Raw genomic sequence first — 24,222 nt, forward strand, 5'->3', positions numbered from 1 at the left:
CTGAGCGTGATGCCACTGTGGCGACTGCTGAATTCTCCTCTCCAGCCGAGAGACCTGGCCAGCTAGGAGTGGACGCTCACAGTGGCCTCGTGGAGTGAGGTGTGGGGCTGGACATCCACCATCCCAGCGAGGGGACCTGTTTGCCTGCCCGTGCCTGGTCCTGCCTGCCTGGCCCCCTGTGCTCCTGCAGTATGCTCAGCCGGGGCGGGGACCCATGTGGGCACACGGACCCTGCACTCAGTTAGCACTCCGTCGTTGCCATCCTGAAAGTGTTACTCGTTGTTCACTGAGGGGCCTGCATGTTCGTTTGCTCCGGGTCCCCAAGATGACTAGCCAGGCCTGGGCTCAGACGTTCCCCGGGAATTCGGCGTCTTTCTGTTCCTGCGGGTCCCTCACCTTCTATGTTAGAATGAAATGTGGTTTCTACGTAAAGGTAGAGCTGCCATCACAGCAGCGCTCGAGGGAGGCAGGCGGCCACGAGGCCTCGCCTGAGGAAGCCCAGCCAGTGCCCTCCCCTCCGCGGGAACGGGCGGGCGGGGCAGGACTGGAAGAGACAAACCTGTGAATCTTACCCAGGCCAATGGTGAGGCGTCTGCGTCAAACCGTCGTTCAAAACCTCGAGTAGGAAAGCCAGGACAGTGTCACTGCACCGTCCCCACGTGCCTGACAGGTGAGCCAACGGGTGAGCGCCCCGACTGGACCGTCAGACTGAGACGAACACCCCGTGTGGGGCCTTGCCATCCCCTGGCCAGGCTGTTGGGGGGCTGTGACGGTGCATTGAGGCCCTCAGGAGAGGTTCCTCCCGAGGTCGTGTCGTGAGGGCACCTGTGCGCACCCGCCTCTGAGGTGATTTTCCAGAAACGCTGTCCAGCATCCCACTGAGCGCCCGCCGCCAGCAGAATTGTGGGAAAACGCTGTCATTAAACCTGCCGGGCACAAGGCGTTCTGCTTGGGCAGATGCTTCTCCAAGTTCCATTGTCCCCCTTAGATTCACTCACGGGCTTCATGTCCTGGAAAGCTTGAAGAAATATCAGTATTTTCCAGGGCCTGAAATTAGTCTTCACCTAGTGAGACAGAATGCAAAAGTGATATGACAGAAGAACAATGCACTTGAAGTCGCCTACGTCCCAGAGCCTGCCCCGGCTGCGTCCCCAGCGGCCCCAGGCTCAGGATGGGCACTGGGGACAGCCTGCCCCGTGGGGCTCCCCCTCCTCCACACCTGGGACGGTGGCTTCAGGGCAGCTGCGCTCCAGGGCTGCCCTGAGCCTCGGGGATGGCCGTCTGGGTTGAGAGCCGGCTCTGGGTTCAAGTCTTCCTCACCCTTGCCAGCCGGGGGCCCCAGCCCAGCACTGCGAGAGTCATGGGGGTGGGGCTGCTTCCCAAGGCCGGTGGGATTACTGCCTCCACTCTCTGGACTGCGTGGACACCTGCCCAGCTCCCCACTGCACAGGGGACCCCACTTGGCCCCTCCCAGGACCCTGCCCCACCCTCAGACAGCCAGAGAGCACTGCCGGGTCCCTGGTTCACCCCATTCCTGGGCCCCCAACACCCCTCTTTCTCCAGCCATGCTCCCTGGGGCCTGCCGTTGGCCTCACACCGCCACCCTGTTCTGAGAACCTGCTGGGCCCATGCTTTCCTGTGAGTGAAGCCAGGCATGTTGTCTGGGGCTGGGGGTGGGGGCAGGGGGCAGGATTCTCAGGGGGACCCAAGTGTGCAGGCCCCACATGATTCCCACTCCCAAGTGGAGGGGGGCTTGTCTGTGATGTGATGGATGGACGGCCCTGTATGGCCAGGGGGAGGGGGTTTCACAGATGTAGTTACGGTCCCTAACCAGCTGACATTGAGTTAATTGAAAGGGAGAGTGTCTGGGTGGGCCTAGCCTGATCAGTGAGCCTCAGCACGCCTTTACAGGTGTCACATGATCGGGCTAAGAGGCCATGCGCCTTCCTTCCCTGAGCTCAGGAGGCCAGTGGAGCAAATGCCCTCCTGCTGCCTCCGGAATTCTGCCAACAGGCAGCGCAGAAGGGCCCGAGGTCCAGGTGAGACCACACCCAGCCGACACCTCAGGCACGGCTGTGACTGAGCAGAGGACTCATCAAGGCCGTGCCGCACTCCGGAGCTGCAGTGAGATCACAGAAGGGGGTGTTTGAGGCCGCTACGTTTTTGGTGGTTTTTAGGAAACCAGGCAGAGGTCCTGCAGGAACTCCAGCCCACAGCTGAGCCCTGCCGCCAGCAGCTCCCTCCCGGGCACGGCCCGCTCCGCTGCCTGCCCCTGGCTCACCACGTCCTTCCCACGGTGCCTGCCCCCAGCCCACCCCCACCCCGGCTGAGACAAACCCCCTGCCGGCCCTGAGGTCTGGCTGACGGCCTGCTGAGCCCCTCAGGCTGCTGGGGCCGCCCCCATCCCCCACCCTGCAACCACCTGGGTACCCGCAGGGGGCACAGGCTCCCCCTCCTGTCACCTCGTCACACCGGCCCGGGAGGCTGTGTCCTCACAGGTGAGCTGGAGGGCATAGCCCATTGGGTCTGAGTGCAGGGCCCACTCCCTGACCTGGGACCACCTCCAGGGCGGCCGGGCCTTTGACTGGGGAGCCCAGGGCTAGCTGCGAGGAGGGAAAGGCTTGACAGGAAGGAGCAGAGCAACAGCCACCACAGCCTCCGCCTCGGCCTCCCAGGCTGTGGGATGGGAGGCCCATGGCGCCCGCTGACTGCCCTTCAGCCAGGGAGATGGCCTCCTGCGTGCCCTCCTGCAGGGAGGGCTGAGTGGCTCCGGGACGGCCGGCAGCAGGCTGGGGAGGACGTGTCTGCAGCAGAGGCCAGCACGAGGCCGGTCCTGTTGCTGTTGCTGAAGTGTTCACGGAGGACCTGTTTCACCAGCATGTGCAGCATGTGCAGATGCTGCACATTTAAGCAAAACCAATAGGAAAACCCAGGGCAATGAGCGTCGCAGTGCTCCTCCCCTCCCCTTCCCCAGGCAGGGCATTGGGCGCCCTGGGTGGCCTCACCCTGGGACTGCAGGGTGTGAAGGGGCACGGGGCAAGGGGGAGGCCAGCACGGGGCAGCACCTGGGCCAGCTTGGCATCTGGGCGGGGTGTGGACGTGTGGTGAAGAGAGTGCACACACGGCTGTACAGCGGAGGGTTTCCCTGCCGCCAGCCAGGGTCTCCTTCAGCCGCCACCTCTGAGCTCCAGCCTCCCTACTCGTGCACAGGCACATGCACACACGTGCACACACATACAGGCACACACATAATGCACACATGTACATGCACACGGCACACAAACATATGAACACATGCGCACAGGCAGTCACACCTGTACATGTACTTAAGACACACACACGCACATATGGACACGCAGGCAGTCACATGTACATGTACTTGCACACACAGCACACGTGCATATGTGAACACGTGTGCACAAGGACAGTCACACGTGTACACGTACTTGCATGCATGCTTGCACACATGCACATGCTCACACATGCAAGGGTTTCTGGCCCCTGGAACTTGTCCCTGGTCTCAGGACAAAGGCTCAGAGCCTCAGGGCTCTCTCTGTGGGGCACTGGCCACTCTTGGGCCTGCCCCAGGACCGCCCACGCACACGGCAGGCAGAGCAGACTGGAGGGGCCCCAGCTCCAGAAATGGACACCCGGGAGCCTTTGGGACAACACAGTGAGGCTGGCGTGGCCCCTGGCACAGGGCCAGGCCAACCATGCCTGCTGTCCCCTGGAGTGACCCAGGCTCCCTGCCAAGGTCTGTGGGGACATGAAGGTAGCCTGAGGGACAGAGGGCCCAACCTGATCCCTAGAGCCACCTAGCCAGCCTGGGCCCCACTGTAAGAACCCCTGCCCAAGGGGACCCCTGATGTGGCCTGTGGGCCCCCTGAGGCCCCACAAAACCTCGTGGGTCCCAGAACCTCCTCCTGAGCCTCTGCAGTTGCCAGGGCAGGAGCAGCCCTGGACACATAAGTGCCCAGGTGACCGCGGTGGGGACGCACGTGGAGGGTACAGCGAGGAGTCACGGAGGTCCCGCCAAGGTGCAGGCTCCGTGTGGTAGAGGTTCAGCGCTTCCCCTCGGGGACCCTGGTTCCAGCACCACACTGCAGAGCAAGGCTCTACGCTACCCCCAGAACTTCCGGTGGATCAGGCCCTGGCCCCCAGTAGTGACGAAGTTTCTGGCTGCCTCCCCCTGTCAACCACCCTCACCCGTGTCTCCTGGGATGCTTGCACAGATCAGCCACCTGCCCCAGGACCTTGGCTCTGCTTCTGACACTCCAGCCCAGGCTGTCTAGGGAACTGTTCCAGGTCAGACTTGGGGCCTGGGAACCAGGCTCAGAAATCCACCCAAGACTGGGGAAGGGTAGGCCTGTCACCCCTCAGGATAGGCTGGGGGGCCCAGGTTACCCCATCAGCAGGGAGGGACTGCTGGTCCTGGGAGGTGAGTGCAGCCCCGGAGGGCGTGTGTCCCTGAGGCCCGGCCCAACTCCAGGGCCAGAGGAGGGCCCCAGACCCGTGCATGCAGATGGGGGGCTACAAACCACCAGCCCACCCACCCTCCCTAGAAGATTCCATGGGCCCTGCTCCCCAGAGACTGACGGCACTCCACGGTCGGGGGATTTTATTTCTAGAAAAGGTGACAAGCTCTGTCAGCCACAGTGGCAGTGCACAGAGAAGCAGGGTCACAGTGAGGCCCACAGGGTCACACTCCCCCTTGGCACGGAGACCTGGGCGCTGGCCCCCCAAGGGCTGGTGAGGGTGAGGGGCCAGCATGTGGAGAGGCTCAGGCCCACACGGGCGCCGAGGCAGAAGACAGCCGTGTCCAAACACGGACGCCCTCACGTCCCCTGGGCTGGAAGGTGGGTGCCCAGGGTGCTCTGTCCCGGAGGACAGCCCGGCGGGCAGCAGGGGACAGAGGTGGGGCCTGAGACCCCCGAGCCGGGCTGAGAGGGCTGCGCCCCCCTGCCCACCACCCGCCTGCCCACAGGCTTCAGGCAGCAGCAGCCGGGGTCCCGGGGAGGGAGGCCAGCGGAGGCGGCGGGCACAGCTTCAGAAGCCCTTCTCGATGCTCAGAGTGCGGCGGGTGACGTGCTCCAGCTGCCCGGACACGTAGTCAGCCATGCTGATGCGGTACTGCGCCAGCATCTTCAGCATGAGCCGCAGGTTCAGCCACCACTGCTCCCGGGGCATGCGGTGCCTGCAGCAGACCGGGGCTCAGGGGCGGGCCACTCTTCGGGCCGCGGCCCCCACCCGGGACTGAACACCCTCCTCTGAACACCTGGACACTGGCCCGGCCACTGCGCTCGAGGACCCGGGGTCCCCGTCCCTCCCGGGCCTGCACCCAGGAGGGGCTCGGCACAGACTCACTGGGGGACGGAGTGGGAGGCATGTGCTCTCAGGCCTGCCCAGTCCGGCTGAGCCCCCACCCTCTGCCCTGTCGGGAGGAGTGGGGACCTGGGGTCAGCCCTGAGTGTGGGGACGGGGGCTGCCCCGTGGGGTCAGGGTTTGAGTGTAGCCACACCGCTCTCCCAGCACACTGGCCCTGGAAAGTCTAGGCCCAGTCAGGCCCCCCCCTCTCTTTGGAGGGACTCACTCAAAGTCAGTCTCCTTCTTGAGCTCGGTGACAGGGCTGAAGGCCACCACCTTCTTCCGCAGGCCGATCACGCAGGCCGAGTCGGGGGCGTTGGCAAACACCCGCCCTGTGGACACAGACACGATGCGTGCTGGCAGCCCCACCCCCAGGGCCCCGGCAGAGGGCAGGGTCGGGTCCGGGCCGCCGCCCTCCCGCCGAGTCCCCTCCCCCACGTACCCTTGCGGTAGACCGCCTGCAGCTTCTCTGACATCCAGAGCATGGCCTTCATCCCCAGCTTGGTACCGTAGTTCCGGTCAAAGGGGGTTGGAGCCCCGCCCTGGAAACAGCGGTGAGGCCTCGTCCTGGCCACAGGGAGGAGCAGACCCGCCCGAGGCAGGAGCCCCACACCTTGGCCCGCCGTGACCTCAGGTGAGCCCTCCCGGGCAGCTCCTGCCACCTCAGCCCCTCCAACCCCAACCTCCGAGTACTTCTGGTCTGTTCCCTTTGCCTGCCCCCCACTCAGCCCTGGCCCCTTTCTCCACCCCAAATTTGGCCCAAAAGCCACCTCCAGAGGCCGAGCAGTGGGCTGTCATCCAGTAGGGTGGCCTCCATGGGCCCCTGTGTCCAGCAGGCAGGTCCCACCACCAGTGAGCAAGGACCCTCCGGGAGAGGGGATCCCTCGGGACACACACGGCCCCACGTCAGGCTGGGAAACCCCACAGCGTAGGCTTCCTGCAGGGCCACCAGGAGGCCAAGGAGGGAGGGGGCTTGGTGGGGTGGAGGTGGCCACAGGGGTCCCGGCCCCACCCCTTCCTGGCGGCGAGGCCTCAGTAGGACCGGAGCCTCGTCTCCTCGCCTGCACTGCAGGCTGATGGGCTCTCTGGTCGGGGTGAGATGGAAGCGGCCCCACGAGGATGTGCACCAGGTACAGATGGGGGCCAAGGGCCACCTTCCGGAATCCACGCTCCCCGACCTGTACCTGCTGCAGGTGGCCCAGGACGTTGGTCCTGCAGTCGAAGACGCCCTTGCCCTCGGAGGAGTACAGGTTGTAGAGGAACTCCGTGGTGTAGTATTCGTGGCATTTCTCATTTCTGGGGAGAGGAACAGCCGCTCAGGTCTCGCCCGGACGCTGATGCCCCCGCCGGCTGGGTCTGCAGGAGGGGGCGGCACCTCGGGAAAGCCGGACCCCACCCTCCCCTTTCCAAGGCCCCCTCCACCTTGTTCTGCCCCTCGGCAGCCTGGCCTGCAGCTTGGTGGTCTGGAAGCCCCCACCCCCCATGGCTTGGGCTTGGGCAGACCCTCCTCCCGCCCCGCCCAGGCTCGCCCGCCCTCACCGCAGCACCAGGCCCCTCTGGATATCTGTCTTCATCTTCTCTGTCAGGTGCTCCACGTTGACCTGCAGGGGCAAGGGAACGAGGGTGAGCCGGAGTGGGGGCAGCAGCCAGCACTGCACTCACCCGCAGCCTGCAGGCTCTCTGGGAAGGAATATTCCAGACTAACTGACAAATAGGGCCAACATGACCCGGGGTGATGGGGGAGGCGCAGGCCTGTGGCTGGTGGGAGGCGCTGGGAGATGGGGGCTGGACCCTGAGGCCGGGTGGGGTGGGGCCGGGAGGCCATGGAAGCCACAGCGTGGACACAGGGCGGGGGCACTGCACGAGGGTGAGGGGCTGCAGGGGTCACGAGGCGCCAGCCTGCTGGGCCATGGGTCCTTGGCCTGGGCCCCAGGCCCTCTCGTGTGTCTCAGGAGGCGACCCACTCAGCCCCGCTGGGGTGGTCTGCAGTCGGAGAAGGGCTGGGGGCTCACCTTTAAGTCTTGGATGTTGAAAGGGTCCTCAAAGACGTAGGCGGCGTCAGCCCCCACGGCGATGCCGGTCACGGTGGCCAGGTAGCCACAGTAGCCCCCCATGGTCTCCACAATGAACACCCGGCGCTTGGTCCCTGATGCCGACTGCTTGATGCGGTCACAGCTCTGGGGGGCCAGGGGTGGTCAGGGCCCTTCCCGGTAGGGCATGGGGAGCCACGACGCTGCAGGGACCCAGGTCCCTCTCCAAAGCTGACTGAGATCGGGAGGAGCCGGGACAGCCTCGCCCCACGTGCCCAGGGCGCTGGCAGCCCTGACCATGTGCTCTCCACGGGGCCACAGAATCAGGGCCACTCAACTGAGGTGGTTCTGCCCCCAGGGACAATGGGGGTGTCACTAGCATCCAGCAGGTGGAGGCCGGGACACTGCTGGGGGAGTCTCCCTGACGTTAGCCAGAGAAACACTGGGTTTTAATGTCCTCATCCGTAAACAGGGGACGACTCTCCTGCCACTGCAGGGTCACTGTGAACAAGGGACCAGATGACACATGAAGCAACCTGCCCTGAAGATGCTAATGACAACGTGACACATGATAATCCTAACTCGGAATGGCTCAGAGTTTGAGAAGGAAATTATAACATTAAACAAAGAATTGAGAAAAGGGAAATAAAATGAGGTAAGCAAGTTATTGGGGTCTGAACCAGGAGGTCAAACCCCAGATAAGAGACAGAGAGCAAAGTGGAGGAACAGCTGCAACATTGGCCAAAGGGTCAGTGTCCTATATATGTAAAGAGCACTTACAAATAAAAAAGAAAACTTGCCAAGAGAAAAACGAGCAAATGATGGAAAAAGACAATTTCCCAAAAAACCCTACAGATGGGCAATGAATGTAGAGAAAAATGTTCGACTTCAACAGAAATCAGAGCTGCAAGTTAAAACAGAATACTGTCTTCCCCCATCACAGATGCAAAGAAAACAGGACCACATTTGGCGCTGGCCAAGGGCAGAGGCACAGAAGGTTCAGAGGAGCCGTGGGCGACCCACAGCCGGTGTAGATGGGGGAGGGGCAGAATTCAGAGAAAACCCCACGAGATCATGGGATCTCTGGGTTGGGAGATCAAGGGGCTCTCCTTCAGTCTCTTGTTTGTTCCATTCGTATTTCCTCCTTTCTCTAATAACACACAGAAGCTGCTTGGGGTCAACCCACCCCCCTTCCAGCTTCAGAGCCCCCCCAACCCAGACGCATGGAGGTGCTGAACCCCCAGGGAAGCTGGGCTCATGTGGGGCCACAGATGGGGGGTGGGAAGGAGCCAGAGGGTGCAGAGAGCAGTGAGGAGGCCCCCAGGAGGCCCTGGTGGGGCCAGCCCTGCTCAGACCCCTCCACAGATGGGGCTACCCCGTCCCAGGAAGCCTGTGCCAAGGTGGATGGCTCAGATGACTGGAAGGTTCTCTGGAGCATCCACCCTCCCACGTCCCAGCTGGTGGCCTCAGTCCCCCCCCATCCACATGTGGCTGCTCACTGGATAGAACCGTGGCCTGATGTCCACACCAGTACGTTAGCACAAGTAAGTCAGCCCCAGCCCTGACGGCTGCCCTCCTTGTGCCCAGGTGACCCCAGAGCCACACTTCTGCCTGCCGTCCAGGAAGCCCCAGGAAGCAGCAAGGTTCTGTCCACTCCCCACAAGGCAGCGGCCTCAGTGTGGGCCCCAAGCCTCGTCTCACCCTCGGCAACCCTCAGCACCGTGCTCTTTCCTCCCACAGCCCCGCCTCCTGGGGGCCAGCCACCCCATCCCCTCCCAAGTCCAGCCTGAGTGGGGCTGCAGGGCCCTGGCGCCCTACCTCCATGGCGGCGTTGACAGCAGTGTCGGAGCCCAGGCTGAAGTCAGTGCCCGGTACGTTGTTGCTGATGGTGGCTGGGATGACGCACATGACGATGCAGAGCTCCTCGTAGCGCCCTCGGGCCTCCACCAGCTGCAGCACCCCCTCATAGGCCTGTGGGTGGGTGGGATCAGGAGAGGCTGGGCGAAGGGGAGGAGGCAGGAGGAGGGGAAGGCGCCCTCGGCCTGCTCCCCAGCCACCCGCTGTGTGCCTGGGGCTGGGCATCGGGATCCACCTGCCCCCACCCCCAGGGCCACAACCTAGCAGGCCCCACCCAGGAGCTCTGTAGTCCCCTTCACCAGGGAAGCTGGACTCCAATGAGGACAGGAAGGAGGCCCACCCACCCTGCCTGGACCCCGATCCACTCCATGTGATCTGCAAGGGGCTCGGGAAGGGGCAAGAGTGGATATTTGTCATTTACGAAGGCTGGCCATGTACACCAACGGTGCCAGACCTCTGCCAGAGAGCTGCACTGTGGACTGCCACCCCACAGGCAGGGGACTGAGGCCACTGGACCTCCTACCCAAGGCTGCCCTGCGCCCCCGCACCTGGGACACGAGCCAGCCCAGTGGTGAGGCTCAGAGCTGCCCCACCTCTGCCACCCCCTCCCTCCCCCTCCTCCATCCCTCCCCCCTCCTCCTCCTCCCTTCCTTTGTCCTCTATCCCTCCCCCTCCTCCTCCCTCCCTCCTCCTCCCTCCCTCCTCTTCCTCCATCCCTACCCCCTCCTCCTCCATCCCTCCCCCTCCTCCATCCCTCCCCTCCTCCTCCTCCTCCCTTCCTTTCTCCTCTATCCCTTCCCCCTCCTCCTCCTCCTCCCTCCTCCTCCCTCCCTCCTCTTCCTCCATCCCTACCCCGTCCTCCTCCATCCCTCCCCCTCCTCCATCCCTCCTCCTCCTCCTCTTCCTCCTCCCCCCCAGCACCAACAGCACCCAGGTTGCCAGCATTCCTCTGAACTCTGAAGCCCCAGGAGAAAGTAAAAACCCTCCCAAAGCCAGCACCACACTTACCCTCGGGGCCCCATCATGCCAGCTGGCCCGCTGGACCTTCCTTGTACATGGGGTTTCCAGAAGGACCCCAGACAGAGAAGAGATGCTCTTGGACCTCCTCCCCATGCCCCCACCCCACTTGGTCCCCCGGGCGGCCCCCTGACCTCGAAGCCGCCGATGACCAGCAGGGCCTGGATGTTGTAGTTGCGGACATTTTCCACGATTTTCTCCATGTAGCTCTTGGGCAGCGTCCTGCGGCGGGAGATAAAGCAGATGAACACATCACGTCCGCACAGAACGCCAGGCTGGGAGGACGCACATCCACACTGCAGCTGACCGCGGGGGAGACAAGGCCCTGGGATGTGGCACAATTCCCGTCTAGAGGCGGAAGCAGAGCACTGGCCACTCACCGCCTGCCGGCCTGCCTGTGAGCTCCACTTCCTGCCCGAGGGCGTGCTTTCCGCAGGCCTGGGGCCGCTGGGCAGCCTCCCTCCACACAGGGGCCTTGGCTGAGCTCTCGCCACCCCGGGCAGGAGAGTCTGCAGCCCGCCCCAGGCAGGTCACCAGCCAGAAGGGGGACCTAGCCCAGGCCCATGGGGCTGGTCTCCCCTGCAGCCTGCACTCTGAATCTCCCACCCCAGCTGCCCACGGTGGCCAGGAGGCCTGGGCCAGCGGCCAGCCGCTCACCTCTTAGTCCCCAGCATGGAGCCACCACGCCCCAGCCAGCCAGCCACGTCATGCCAGCCCACTTCTTGCACCTGCAGGAGGGAGACACAGCTTCAGGGGGCAAGCCGGAGGTGCTCGCCCATTCCTCCTCAGGTGACAGACCTGTGCTCAGGGAGAGCACGTCCTCAAGGGAGGCAGGGGCTGTGCCAGGCGCTGACAGTCACACTGCAGGTCAGAGTGGGGTTTGGGGGTCTGGCTGGGCATGGCTAACATGGCCCCGGCTGCTCCCCCTCCACCCCGGGGAGCTAACCCCTCTCCTTAGGCCCCTAATCTACTTTCACACGCCATTCCCTGTGTCCCATGGTCCTGGTTTGTTTGTGAGCAAGCGAGGGGTGGATCATAAACCAACAGGAGACAGACACGCCCCGGCCCAGCCTCTGTCACAGCCGCACCTACCTGACCCTTGGCCAGGCCCTCAAAACCGTCATGCACAACGTACACCGTGTGGCCCTGGGAAATGCCGCAGCGCACCGCCGAGCGCACAGCCGCGTTCATGCCAGCCGCCGGGGCCCCCACGTTCAGGATGGCCAGGGAGAAGTTGGTCTTCAGCGAGGGGAGGAGAGAGGAGTCACCACCGGGCAGGGAGACCCAGCTGACCTGGACAGAGGTCAGCCAGAGCAGCTTCCGGAAAGAGGGCCCAGGTTCTCGTGCCAGCCTGGACACCGTCCAGCGAGTGGACTCCCCTGGGAGTGACAGATATCTGTCCTACTGACCCCAGCAGTTTCTGGCAGAGACCCAGTGAGCTGTGGTGCACGCCTGGCTCATAAACCACCGCAAAGTCCTTGGCCAAAGGCAGCAGCACCACCTCACTCGCTCTCGGCCAAGCACAGCTCGTGCAGTGGCAGCGCAGGCTCGGGCCAGAGTCAGCACCTGCCCGCAGCTCAGCAATCGCCCACTCTCGGGGTCAGGGCAGCCAGCGCCCCAAAGTCATCGGTGAGCGGCACGGATGCGCAGAGAGAGAAGGGGACCACCGCAGTCATTCTAAGTGTTCTAGCAGCCAAGAAGCAGGTGACACTAACCTTAATAACTAGGATTGATTTTACCTGATTTAACCAAATTATGACCTCAACCTGGAATCAATGTAAGAAACTACTAGCGGGCTATTCCACGTCCGTCTTCCACACCGCAGCCTTGGAACGCTGCCTGTATTTGGCATGTACGGCACCTCACCACGGGCAGGCACATTCCAAGCACAATGTGGCCATGTGTGGCCAGTGGCTCTGCCAGGCAGTGTGGCTCACGTGGGTCCTGGTCACACCAGCCCTGCCGCCCCAGAGGCCGTCACGTCCCAGCCGGTGTGGGGGAGACGTGGAGACCACTCTGCTGTGCTGGAGGGAGGTGGGGCTGCCCCTCCCTGACTAGCTTCTGGGGTCAATGGGGGGCCAGGACCCCACTGTCCACAACTGTCTTGATGGGACCCTGTCCTTGCCCCGGGAGATTTCAGAAACGAGTCCTGCTATCATCCTTTTCTGAAAAGAGCCCATTTCCTGAGGTTTTTAGCTATTTTGGAACGTTTCATAAACGTTGGCTCCCTCCTCTCCTGAGTTAAATCGATGGGCCTGACTTAATTCCCTTCGGCTTTGATGAGCGGCTGCCAATGTAATCTCCAGGCCGGACACAGGCTGCCTGGGACCTGCTGGGCAAGCAGAGGCCGAGCCTGACCTCTCAGCTCACAGCTCAGACCCCAGACAGGAGGGAGGGTCCTTGCCCAGCCGGGCCGCTGGGAGCTCCTGCCTCCCGGGCGGGGGCAGCAGGCCGAACCCACAGGCGACCCCGGCAGCAGGGGCGGGGCGAGGAGGCTGCGGAGACAACGGCCATGGGCTCTGCCGCCTGCACCACCTCACCTTCTCTTTGGAGACCTTCTGGTGTGCAAGCAGCTTGTAAATGTTCCAGTTGTTCTCAAAGCTCCTGGAACGGAAGCCGGTCATGCATCACACAGCCCTGCAGCCTGCCCACGGTCACAGCCACACAACTCAGCACAGCACGTGGCCCACAGCTCAGCCACGAAGGAGCTGGACGCAGCGCTGCCCTCCTTCCTTCCTGTCGCCACAAGCCCTGGCTGGGTGCCATCACTGGGCCGTGGAAGACCCCACAGGACATGCAATCCCAACATCCCTCTCAGCAAAGCCAGTGCCCCGCATCCAGCCTGCACGGTTGGGGAGCGGGTGGGGAGCACAGCCACGGAAACATGGAGACCACGTCTGCGGATCCACTCCACCTGGCCCCCCGGCTTGCCTCATTGCTTCTCCTGTGGACACCCCCTGCCCCGAGGTGCCTGCCCCATCCCCACCCGTGCCGTGCCCCTCCCCTCTGCCCTGCAGGTCCCACCTCGCGTGGCGGCTCCATGTCCACCCCCAGCCTGCCTGCTTCCCGGCCCCAGGACCATTAAGACCCCTTCCTCCTGCTCTACTTCACAGGGCTCGACCGCACACACTCAGAAGGGGGGGTCTCAAGAGACTATGTGGGGCGCCGTCTGCAGGTGTGCACGGCCTGCGTGTCAGGGGCACGGCAGTGTGCGAGCCACATGGGAGTCTGCCAGTGGCCCCGCTGAGCAGACGGCACCCTGATGCCACCCTGCAAGGCCCTCACCTGCCACGGAGCTGGATGGCTTCGTCGAACCTCTTCTCGTCCATGGCCTTCTGCACCTCTTTCGTCTTAAAGAAAACGGAGAGCACAGACTGGGGGAGGAGGCCTGGCGCACACACTCACCACTGACAACTCGGGGGGCCTGTCCCAGACCCCCCGGGGCAGTAGCCACTGCCAGCAATCGGGAGTGCTGGCTGAGGCCAAGCGGGCCCCACTTGGCCCGGCCACCAGGTCCTCCCCAGGCCTCGCTCCTCCTCAGCCCCTGGGGGCCCAGCCAGGACCTTGGGAATGGAGAGTGAAGCCAGTCTGGCCCCCACACCCACGGCCAACGCCCAGCCTGCCCCGCAGCAGGGCCCAGCGGGAGTCACGGCGGGAGTCACGGCGGGAGTCACGGCAGGAGTCACGGCGGGAGGCCCTCCCAAGAGGAGGCTCAGGGAGGCCCAATCTCCTGCTCCCACCCACCCTCTCCCAGCAGCCCGCTCTGCCCCCAGCGGAGGGCCCCCACGCCTGCAGAGCCAGGGCCCGCGTCCCCACACCCAGCCTCTCAGCCTCTCTGCCCTCACCTCCACTCGCCTTTCTGGTGGTCCCTGTTCCAGCCGCACTGAATGTGCCCCCACGCTCTCCCTGAGTTGACCAAGTGAATCTGGCCACCTGCTCCTCTTCCACCCTCCCAGCCCCACCCGCCCAGTTTGCAAGGTCCGTCCAAGGCCACTGGCTCCAGGCAGCTAAGTGACCTCAGCACCCCCAGCTCCCTGAAGCTCCCATCCTCTCCTGGGGCTGGTCCCCCCTTGGGGACGTGCTCACACCTCCCTCCTGTACCTGGAGGACTACAGGTCTCGGACACTCCAGGGCCTGCTGAGGGCGCAGCAACGCACCCAGACAGCCACAACAGGAGACGTGTGTGCTGCCTACTCCACGTAACACGCATGGGAAGCAGAGGACACCAGGGAGAGGGGCCTGCTGGGGCCCTGAGAGGGCCTGGGACGACAGGGGGATCTGGCGGGAAGGGGGCACCTCCCTCAGAGGCAGGGTCGGAACTCACCACCTGCACACATTCCATGAGGGGCAGCCGCACCGACTGGTTCCCTGAGAGGCTGACCACGTAGGCCGGCGTGTCGGGCGTGGCCTCCAGCAGTGCCATCACCGCCTCCATGCCCATCTTGCTGCTCTGAGTGGGGAGAGGGGTGGGATGGGGCTCAGGCAGGTGCACACCACCCCTCAACCACGTGCACACACACATACACACTCACACACACTTGCTCGCTCAGCCCTTCTCTGCTCTGGGGGCCATGCTGAGCCAGCCTCCACACCATGCACAAACATTAATAGAAACTTCTAGAATAAGTGGCACCAGAAACAGTGACTTAATATGACCACCATTCAGAACAGCCCTTCCAGGCACCATTTCACGGGGTCTCAGACAGCGCTGCCAGGAAGGCGTGGTCCCCACGCTGCCAGGTGGCAGTGGCGCCACGTGCCCTTGGTCACTCAGCCTGACGGGCAGGGCGAGGGCTGGAACTGGGTTTCCAGGGTTCTTTCCACTACAACAACATCTCTCGCTTGGAGCTCCTTAATTCACGGTTTTCCTAGTATGTGTGCAAAGGATGAACGTGGGCTGGTGGGCTGGGCCAGCTAAAACATTTAGGGACTGCCCTCCTTGGGGACAAATCACAAATGGGGTCCTGGCACAGCCAGTGGGAACAGACAGGTGTGAAAGAAAGCAAGGCCCGAGGTCACGGTGGTCTGCTCCATGAGATGCAGTGGGCGGGGCCCCTGCCTCCTGCTGCCCCCGCAGACCATGCTCCTGTGGCTCCGAGGGTTTCTGCACGATCTTGTGAGTGAGGCACCGACTGCTCAGGTTTGTGTCAGGGACAGCCTTGGAAGAAAGTTCCTGTCTCGTGAGGAGCACCATGCTGAGGGCTCATTAGGGAAGATTCAGGTTCCCTAAGCTCAGGCTCCTCTCCTGTAACACAACCTGCCGTGTGTCACCCTGTGGGAAGTGGGCTCAGGGACCAGCACAAAATGCTGCTGCTCTGGCTGTGAGTAATAAACTGTCCTTTGTCTCTGACCCAGGCATCTCATGTCTTCTACCAGCACCCACGAATCCGGTAGGCCAGCCTGTTCTCCTGCAAGTAGGGGAGACCCCAGACCCAGCCACATCTCTGCCCCCTAGACTCAGTGGGGGGCCCGTGCTTGGCCCCAATGTCCCAGGTCCCTCAGGAGGCTCCCCTGAGTGCACCCCTGAGGCCTCATGTAGGGTGCAGAGGGTGCCCGGCCAGGTTGGCAGACCTCTCTGAGGTCAGTGTCCCCTGCTCTGTGACAGGACTGGGGAGATCACGCATGGAGACGTCCCAGGAAAGGCTCAGGGCAGCACAGCAGCTGCAGCTCCCCAAAGGCTGGAGCTAGTCATCCAGCCTCACACCAGCACAGTGGCCAGGGCACAGCTGTGGCCTTCAGTCTCCGGCCCCCACTGCCCAGGGTGACCGGCCTTCGCATGCTCGCACTTGACCACCCATGGGGTCTTCCCTGGCCCCCAGACCCTGTCTCCACTTGGCTGCAACACTATTCCCACTTTGCAGAGGACCAGGTGGGACCCAGCAGTAAGCAGGACGATGACAGCACACTCAGGCCAGAATCCAGCACTCCCCTCCGCAGCGCCTGGCCTCCCCCAGGCCACAGAGCTGTGGTGCTGGGCCGTGGGCCAGACTCAGAGCAACCAGACAACGGACCGAGGGGGCCGAGCCATAGGCCCTGCCCTCTGCTCACCCCACCCTCCTTTCCCAGGGACCTCCCAAAAGCCATCGCCAGGAGGGTCAGGAGCCTAGGCTGCCGACACGTGGGGCAGGGGCGGGGGCTCCCCAGGAGGCAGGGGCATGGCTGGGCCCTCCGTCTGTCCCCAGGTCTGAGTTTCCCACCCCTACAGAAACGAGGGGCCACACCTCCACCCACGAGCACTGGCAATGGTGAGAAAATGCTCACGCTCACCCACACATGCACACCCAGGACCAGAGTGACACCCCACCTACCAGGATGCGGTCGAACGCCGAGGGGGTCCCTCCCCTCTGCACATGGCCCAGCACGGTCACACGCGTGTCGAAGCCCAGCCTCTGGACCACCAGCTGCTCATCAGGACAGAGAGACGGGGGGTGTTTGGGCTCGATGCCCACTCCCACTGCCCCACCACCCCATGGCCCCCAACTCTGGTCCTCATCCCTCACCCCTGCCTCAGGGATGCCATGGACGTCAGCCCCTCGGTGTCGCACAGAGCCAGCCCAGGGTTCATGCCCACAGCTGTGAGTGTGGGGAGTGTGTCTGTGTGAGCATGTGGATGTGCGTTTCTGTGGGAGGGGAGGTGTTTCCATGGACTGTGGGTGTATTTCTGAGTGAGTGTGTGAATGTGTGTTTCCGTGTGTGGGTGTGTGCCCCTGTACAAGTGTGTGGATATGTGTTCCCGCATGTGTGAGTGAGGGGTTGTCTCCAGGCCTGCGGCCCTGGCTGCGGGAGCTCCTCATGGTCTCCAGCCCCCTTGCGTTTGAGCCCACCGAGTAGTGTCCCCTGGGCCAGGTGGGCCGGCTCCTGGCAGCGCCTGGCTGGGGACGCAATGACAGGGTGGGAGGCCAAAGAGAGTGGCACAGAGGCTGGAGGGCTGTGCCCTGCTGGAGGGTGGGCGAGGGCCCTGGCGCAGAATGCACAGGTGGGTGCAGGTCGCAGGGAGGACTCCCCACAGTCCCAGTTCCTCGGCTGTGAATAGGGCACGGGGTGGGCGGTGGGCATCCCTCTCACTGAGGAGCCAGCAGGGGCTGGGTCCTGACATTGGGACAGTGTTGGGGGACTGGACCAGGCTTCTAGGATGGGGGCAGGCCTGGCCCTTCAGGGAACATATTCTGAATGAAGACTGAACCCCAGATGGTGGGGGGGCTCCCAACAGGTGGGGGGCACACAGCCTCTGGGGCAGGGCTTCTCCAGAGCCCCTGGGCATGACCCCCACATCTAGCCATCACTGAAGATAAGGAAGCATGCTCCAGGAGCCTCTTCCCCCAGGGAGCAGGGGGTAGGGCCCCAGCAAGAACATTTGAGAACTGGAGATAAAGGGGTCCCCTCCCCCGAGGCCCCGCCCATCCACACTCACGTCCTTCACGTAGCGGGAGGAGATGGGCTTCCCGTTGCGGTCGATGGCGCCCTCCGCAATGATGATGATGTTCAGTCGGGACCCTCGGCTCCGAGTCTGGATCAGAGACACCCCAGAGCTCAGCCGCCAGCCTGGAGACACCTGCCCCGCACCTGGGCTCCACACCATGGGGCCCACAATCCACATGAGGGGCAGGCGGTGGACTGAGGTGGGTCGACCAGGACCCCGCTGCCCCTCCCGGGAATGGGGAGGGGAGGGGGGCTGGGGGAGGGCTCTTGGCCTGCAGCCTGGGAAGTGGGGGCAGTGGGGGAGGAAGGGGCCCTGGGGCCAGGGACCAGGCAGTGGTACAGGTGGGATGTGAGTGCGGATGCTCCCGGGGGAAGCAGTCCAGGCAGGGAGACAGTGGCTCTGCAGCCTCCCCAGGACTCAGAGGCTGGGACCTGGGATGGAGGGGCAGAGGGACGCCCCCCCAACAGGTCCTGCAGTCACAGAGCCAATCCTGCCAGCGACTACCTGGGACACTAAGGTCCCCTCTGAGCCTCTGTTTTCTCATCCTTAAAGTGGGGTGACCTCACAGTGCTGGCCACCACCCAGGTCTTCCCAGACACACTGCGCCCCTGGATGACTCCCCTCTCCTCCCCAGGCTGTGGAAGGAGCAAAGGTGGCATCCAGGGACCCAGGACACCCTGCACCAGCCCTTGACGGGACTCATCACTGCAAATGCAGAGCTTTCTGGGGAAAGCACTTGTCACTCATTTATTTCTTCAGCAAACATTTGTGGGATTCACTCCAAGCCACAAGCCCATGTTTGCCCCACAGCACCCAAAAAGCCTCAGAGAGGAGGACAAAGCCAGAGCAGCTCCTGCGAGGCCCGGGTGCAGTGGGACAGGGAACCGGGAGTGGAGGGCTGCCTGGAGGAGGTGACGCTGGTGCAGGTGAGGTGAGACAGCCAGAGATGGGGCTGCAGGTGGAGCAGAAGAGACCATACCTCCCTCACCTCCTTCACTGCAGCCTGGGGGGTGGGCAGGGTGGAGGGTAACACCTGCACCTCACAGGTGGGGGAACTAAGGCTCAGGGAAGCCCAGGGAGGGCCTGAGGGCCTTACACAGAGCAGAAGAGAACCAGGGTGCACCGACCCTGAGTCCAGGCCACTTCCAGGAAGGCCCAGCCCCGAGTTCTCAGGGAGTAAGCCAGAGTCAAGGTCAGCCAGGGCCCATGACTACCGGAGCCCAGCGCCAGTCAGGCCCCCGGCCCCCAGGGTGCAAGGACTCCATCCAAGGAGAGAACATGGGCCTCTGGCCAGCCTCACCCGCCTTTGGGCTCCTCTAGACCCTGCCCTTGGCTCCACTGGGGAAGGTTCCAGAGGCCAGTCATGACCCTCAGCCCCTCCCACCGCCCTGGGCAGGGATGCAAAGCCACGGGGATGGGAGTGATGCCACCAGCAGGGTCACATGGGGACGGGGACGCTTGAGAGCCAGCCCCAGGCGCGCCCGCCTCTCCCTCGGAAGACAGCGGGCGCTGACCTCCCAGGACTCCAGAACAAAAGGCCCGGCCCCGGGCGGCCTCCGTGCTCACCCTGCCACTAGGGCCAGGATGTGGAGGACAGCCTGGGCAGGCACAGCCCATTAGGTCCAGACCTGGCCCAAATGTGAACTTGGGTGCACAGTCCCAGGGGCTCCCCTGCCTCGAATCCAGACCTTGGCCCTCGAGCCCCTGATCTGAAGGCACCCCTCTCCCCCAGTACAGCACCTCCCTCCCCACTCCATGGCCCTCCCGTCCAACGCCAAGCCCTGGCCTGGCCGAGGGGCCAACCTGCCTTAGTTGGGGGCCCCCAGGGCAAAGCGTCTGCCTGTTCTGTGCCAGAGCTCCCCAACTCCACCCTGAGGGCCCTAGAGAGCTGATTCCAGGGGAGAGTCACCCCCATCTCAGGCACCCTGCTCATCTCTCCCGGACGAGGCCTCAGCCCTCAGCTGCCTTCCCATCCCCCCTAGCCTCCACCACCCACTCTGGGCCTCTTCTGCTGGGGTCACTGCCCGTGTGCTCGCCCACCCCTCTTCACGAGGCCACCTCCCCCGGCTCAGGCTCAGCAGTCATGGCCCCCAAGAAGCCAGCTTGACCGTGTCCCCACTCCTGTCCCCTCTCCCCTGTCAGCACTGACCATGCAGAGCTGAGCCCCGGGCCGTGGCCTGAGTGTCTCCCCTGCCCTCCCGGGAGCAGGCCCCCAGGTGTGTCCATGGCAGTCAACCCTGTACCCCTCCCCAGTCCTCGCTGGGTGCCACCCCCAGGGGGACCCACGTGGATGCTTGTTGAACCAGAGTGACCACAAATCAGCCAAAGCTGGTCACACATGCCCAGGGTGGCTATCCTGGGGGACACCTGCCTCTCTGCACCGGCCAAGCGGCTTACAGCAGGGACCCTGGGGAGAAGACCCTCAGCCACTCACCTCGCCAAGCCTCTCGCACATGAAGTTCTCCCAGCCGTCCTTGGGGGGCGCCTCGGGGATGAACAGCCAGTCGGCCCCTGAGGCCAGGGCGGACACCAGGGCCAGGTACCTGGAGGAGGGAAGGGGTAGGGGCTGCAGCAGGCGGGGCCCAGACCTGGCTCTGGGGTAGGTGTGGCTCTGAGCTGCGTCCGGCTGGAGTTGGGACTCCCCACGCCCCGCTCTCACACCTACAGCGTTCAATGAGCAGGCACTGTGCGCCCGCTCCTGCTCCCCAGTAGCCCCGGGCCCTCGGCCCCCCGGGGCAGCCCCCTTACCCGCAGTGCCGCCCCATCACCTCCAGCACGAAGGTCCTCTGGTGGCTGTGGACATGGAACAGGGCGGAGGGTGTCAGTGCCCAGACTCCCGGAGCTGAGACGTGCAGCCCAGCCTCCCGGGAGCCACAGGGACCGTGCCACGCCGCCCACGGCCCCCGCTCTGCCAGGGGAGTGCCGGGCAACACAGAGGACACGAGAGCAGCCAAAGGACAAACAGCCCTTCTCATCGAGTCTCTGCCCTAAAAGCCACCTCTGCCCCTTCAGGCTGGTTTTCACGGATCTTCGGCTCCTAAGGCTAAAGGCCATTCGCCTTGCCTGGGCCTCGCCGTCACCAGCCAGCAGCCTGAGGAGCCGGGACACACCATCACCCCACGGCCGGCTGGTGGCCTGACAAGAAGTTCTACACAGCTAGAGCCCCTGCAGAGCAGTGGTCTCACCCCCTCGCCGGCAGACAGGATCCCAAGCTCGCCGGCCTGGCGGCCTGGCAGAGCCGGCGGGGCGCAGGCCTGGCTCACCTCTGGGCAGTGGTGGTAATGGCGTCGATGACCTCCATGATGCGGTGCAGGGCCGAGTCCGTGCCGATGGTCATGTCTGTGCCGCAGAAGTCGTTGTCGATGGAGCCCACCAGCCCAGCGAGGTTCAGGTGTGAGTAGGTCTGCGCCGTGCTCTCCGAGATCTTGCCTGGGCAAAGAGCAGGGGGCCCGGCTGAGGCCCCACCTCCTGACCCTGCTCCCCCACTGATGCCGGGTGTAGGCTTGTCACCCCGACCAGGAGAGAACCTCAGAGAGGGCGCCCTCATCTTGGGGACCCCACGAGCAGCACAGAAGCTAAGAGGTCACTTTCCCATTGGCGACCTTGGGACTGTGCCTGATTTGTTCCCAATTTTAACTCTTATACTTCTGCAAACTGTGACAAAGTCTGTAACCCACGTCCGGGAATCAATTACAAACGAGACTTGTCAACACTGTGCCGGTGAGTTAACCTGGTAACTGCTGTCCACCACCAGGAGGCCGGGCACTGCCCGGGGTCCCTGACGCTGGGTCCCCAGAGGCCTCGAGCTCCAACACTGACCTCCTCACCACCGGCCAAATCCAGTCCTACAGCTCCTGGAGCCGTCCAGGGTCACCTGACCTTGGGCTGGGCCAGGCCCACTCCTCCCTGCCAGCAGCCAGACAGCGCCTGGCCCACCTCCCCTCGTCCTTGTGTTGCCACTGCCCTGCAGCGGCAAAGTGGGTGCGGGGGCCCCCGGGTCCCCACCCTGAGCTGGCCCCACCCCAAGCTGCTCTGTCCCAACCCACCTTCCTTCACCAGCTCCTCCAGCAGGCTGCCCCACTCGCTGCGGAAGATGTTGGCGCCCGTGAGGCTGCCGTCCCCACCGATGACGCACAGGTTAGTGATGCCACGCTGGACCAGGTTGTAGGCCGCCGCCAGGCGTCCCTCCCGCGTGGTGAAGGCCTTGCAGCGGGCGCTGCCGATGACCGTGCCGCCCTGCACGGAGCAGACAGGAGGCTTGACCAACAGGGCGGCAGAGGCCCCTCAAGGGCACCACAGGGACCCTGGTACTGGGCAGGAGGGGACTGGTGGACCCCACGGAACTGAGAGGCAGAAGTCCAGGGGCTTTTCTGGAAGCCTGGGCAGGTGTCCCCACCTCCTTGTGCCTTTCTCCTCACATACGATGAGGAGAACATCCACTCGTCAGGCTTGGGAAGTTCAAACAAGGTTACAGAGTGAGCAGGCTCCGAAATCTGTCAAGTTTTCGTGCATGCACAAACATGCGCACACCTACAGGCACACATACATGCGCACAAGCTGGGCACCAATGCAGGGAGCTCCCTGAGCCCCGAGGGATGTGCCTTGGGCAGCTCGGACCAGTGATCACACAGCCCCTCCCTGGTCAGCTTCAGCTCTGGGCTCCCCCAAGGACCCTGCCCACAGTGCACACCCGCAGGCCCACTGTTCGCAGACCATGAGAACAAAGTGCCCTGTCCCCCACCGTGGTGCTCCTGAGACCTGCCAGGCTGGGCCCAGGCCCCAGGCTCGAAAGGGCCATCCTCGAGGCAGACCCCAAACCTCCCTCACCTCCCGCACAGCGCCTGGGGGGAGCTCCCAGCGCTCCTCCTAGAAACGCAAACCAGAGCTGCCCTGGCCCAGGCTTCCTTCCGGGAGCCCATCCTGCCCCTTCCTGCCCCCTCCGCCACTCCTAACCTCTTCTGCCCCCTCTGTCCTCTCCTGTCCCCTCCTGACCCCTCCTGCCCCCTCTGTCCCCTCTTGCCCCCTCTGTCCCCTCTTGACCCCTCCTGCCCCCTCCTGCCCCTCCGCCACTCCTAACCTCTTCTGCCCCCTCTGCCCCTTCCTGCCCCTGTGTCCCCTCTGCCTCCTCTGCCCCTGTGCTCCGGGCTCCTCACTCCTCCCCAAACACCAGCTATTTCCCACATCCTTCACCTGCCTGACTTTTATGCAACTTCACATCCCGGCCTGGTACTCGACCTAAAGCCCCTTCCCCAGGCTGGTCACTCAGACAGAGGCCACGGCCATCCTCAGACACAGGGTCAGAGCAGCACAATGGCCGGATCCAGCCTGAGGTGTGAGGGCTGCCCTGCCTGAACCCCTGGGGTGGAGGACGGTGACGAGGCCACTGCCCCACTCCATGACAGGGGTCAGGGGGCACCGCTCCCCAGCAGGAGGACATGGGGCTGATGAAGCCCGAGAACAAGGCTCGTCCAAGTCCCGCTGGACTGACCAGGGCTGGGACGACAAACCAGCTCTACCCCACGGGCACCTGGGGGTGCAAGGTCCATCGGTGACGTCTGCCCTGGGCAGGAGGGGCGGGCGGACCTGTGGGGTTGGCCATGCCTGGACAAGGCCTGCGCCAGGCCACCAGGCACTGGGATCCAGACCCATCCCCCCACTGCTCCCGCTGACACATTTGTGGCTCAGGGTGATGACTGGCCGCTTAAATAAGTAGCATCAGCTGGGGCCTAGGATAAACAGGTGACAAGTGTCTGATCTATGGTCCCAGCTCTGTGGGGGACAAGGGTCCCCACAGAGACCCGGCTCAGACCACCTCTCCTAGGAATCCTGCCTCTCAGTGCTCCACCCCCGCCCCCCACAAGTTGGAGGGAGACACTGTCTCGCCTGGCCTCGGTCACTGGAGGCTCAGGGCGATGACGAAGGGAAGGCCAGGGGGAGGCAGAGAGGCCCCTCAGAGCCGTGGCAGACCTTTTCCAAAGCGTCCTCTCCTCCCCACTCACCCCCAGCTGGAAACTGAGGGTGAAGAATTGTAGTGGATATGTCCTGGGGCCCCCATATCCCCATGACCCCAAGGCTGCCAGATGACATGCTCAGCCTGGAGCTGAGCCCCAGTGGGATGGTGTGTGCATGCCTGTGTGTGTCTGTGTGTCTATGCGTGTGTCTGTGTGTGTCTCTGTGTGTCTCTGTTTCTCTGTGTGTGTCTCTGTGTGTGTCTGTATGTGCGTCTGTGTCTGTGTGTGTGTCTCTCTGTGCACACCCACACTCACAGGCAGGAAGTGGCCTCCCCACCACAGGCCTTACCAGCTGGATGATGTTGGAGACGCTGAGCCAGTTGGCCTTCTTGATGTTCTCACCTCCTTCCACGAGGCCCTCATAGCCCTGGAACCAGACGGGACGGGAGTGAGACGGGCACCCACAGCAGCCAGACAGCAGGGAAGCCGGGCACTTAGAACCTCAGCCAAAACCCCATCCAGCAGGAAGCAGGCCCAAGGGTCCTGACTGCCCAGGGCTGTGGGCGAGGAAGCCGGAGTCGGC

General features: G+C 63.8%; 1 protein-coding gene across 3 annotated transcripts in view; it reads right to left on the reverse strand.

Annotated features, from left to right (window-relative positions):
- Positions 1-4,603: 4,603 nt before the first annotated feature.
- The window catches only part of PFKL (phosphofructokinase, liver type), a 28,392-nt gene continuing 8,773 nt past the window's right edge, over positions 4,604-24,222 (reverse strand). For 2 of the 3 annotated variants that reach the window (XM_004429651.3, XM_087417998.1), the window contains exons 3-22: positions 23,989-24,066; positions 21,735-21,924; positions 20,952-21,117; positions 20,437-20,481; positions 20,123-20,231; positions 17,680-17,775; positions 16,577-16,669; positions 14,593-14,718; positions 13,554-13,618; positions 12,809-12,872; positions 11,361-11,507; positions 10,926-10,996; positions 10,403-10,490; positions 9,213-9,365; positions 7,377-7,541; positions 6,904-6,965; positions 6,549-6,660; positions 5,807-5,906; positions 5,591-5,696; positions 4,604-5,194 (exon numbers count right to left, since the gene is read on the reverse strand). In XM_004429651.3, the coding sequence (XP_004429708.1) occupies positions 5,047-5,194; positions 5,591-5,696; positions 5,807-5,906; positions 6,549-6,660; positions 6,904-6,965; positions 7,377-7,541; positions 9,213-9,365; positions 10,403-10,490; positions 10,926-10,996; positions 11,361-11,507; positions 12,809-12,872; positions 13,554-13,618; positions 14,593-14,718; positions 16,577-16,669; positions 17,680-17,775; positions 20,123-20,231; positions 20,437-20,481; positions 20,952-21,117; positions 21,735-21,924; positions 23,989-24,066 (2,184 nt within the window). In that variant the 3' untranslated portion in view covers positions 4,604-5,046. Of the gene's footprint in view, positions 5,195-5,590; positions 5,697-5,806; positions 5,907-5,932; positions 6,302-6,548; positions 6,661-6,903; positions 6,966-7,376; positions 7,542-9,212; positions 9,366-10,402; positions 10,491-10,925; positions 10,997-11,360; positions 11,508-12,808; positions 12,873-13,553; positions 13,619-14,592; positions 14,719-16,576; positions 16,670-17,679; positions 17,776-20,122; positions 20,232-20,436; positions 20,482-20,951; positions 21,118-21,734; positions 21,925-23,988; positions 24,067-24,222 lie in introns of those variants that run through there. The other variant, XM_087417999.1, reaches the window with a different exon arrangement.

This window comes from Ceratotherium simum, chromosome 27 (assembly GCF_057802395.1).
Source record: "Ceratotherium simum simum isolate JZ-2026a chromosome 27, ASM5780239v1, whole genome shotgun sequence".
In the NCBI taxonomy this organism is placed as follows: Eukaryota; Metazoa; Chordata; class Mammalia; order Perissodactyla; family Rhinocerotidae; genus Ceratotherium; species Ceratotherium simum.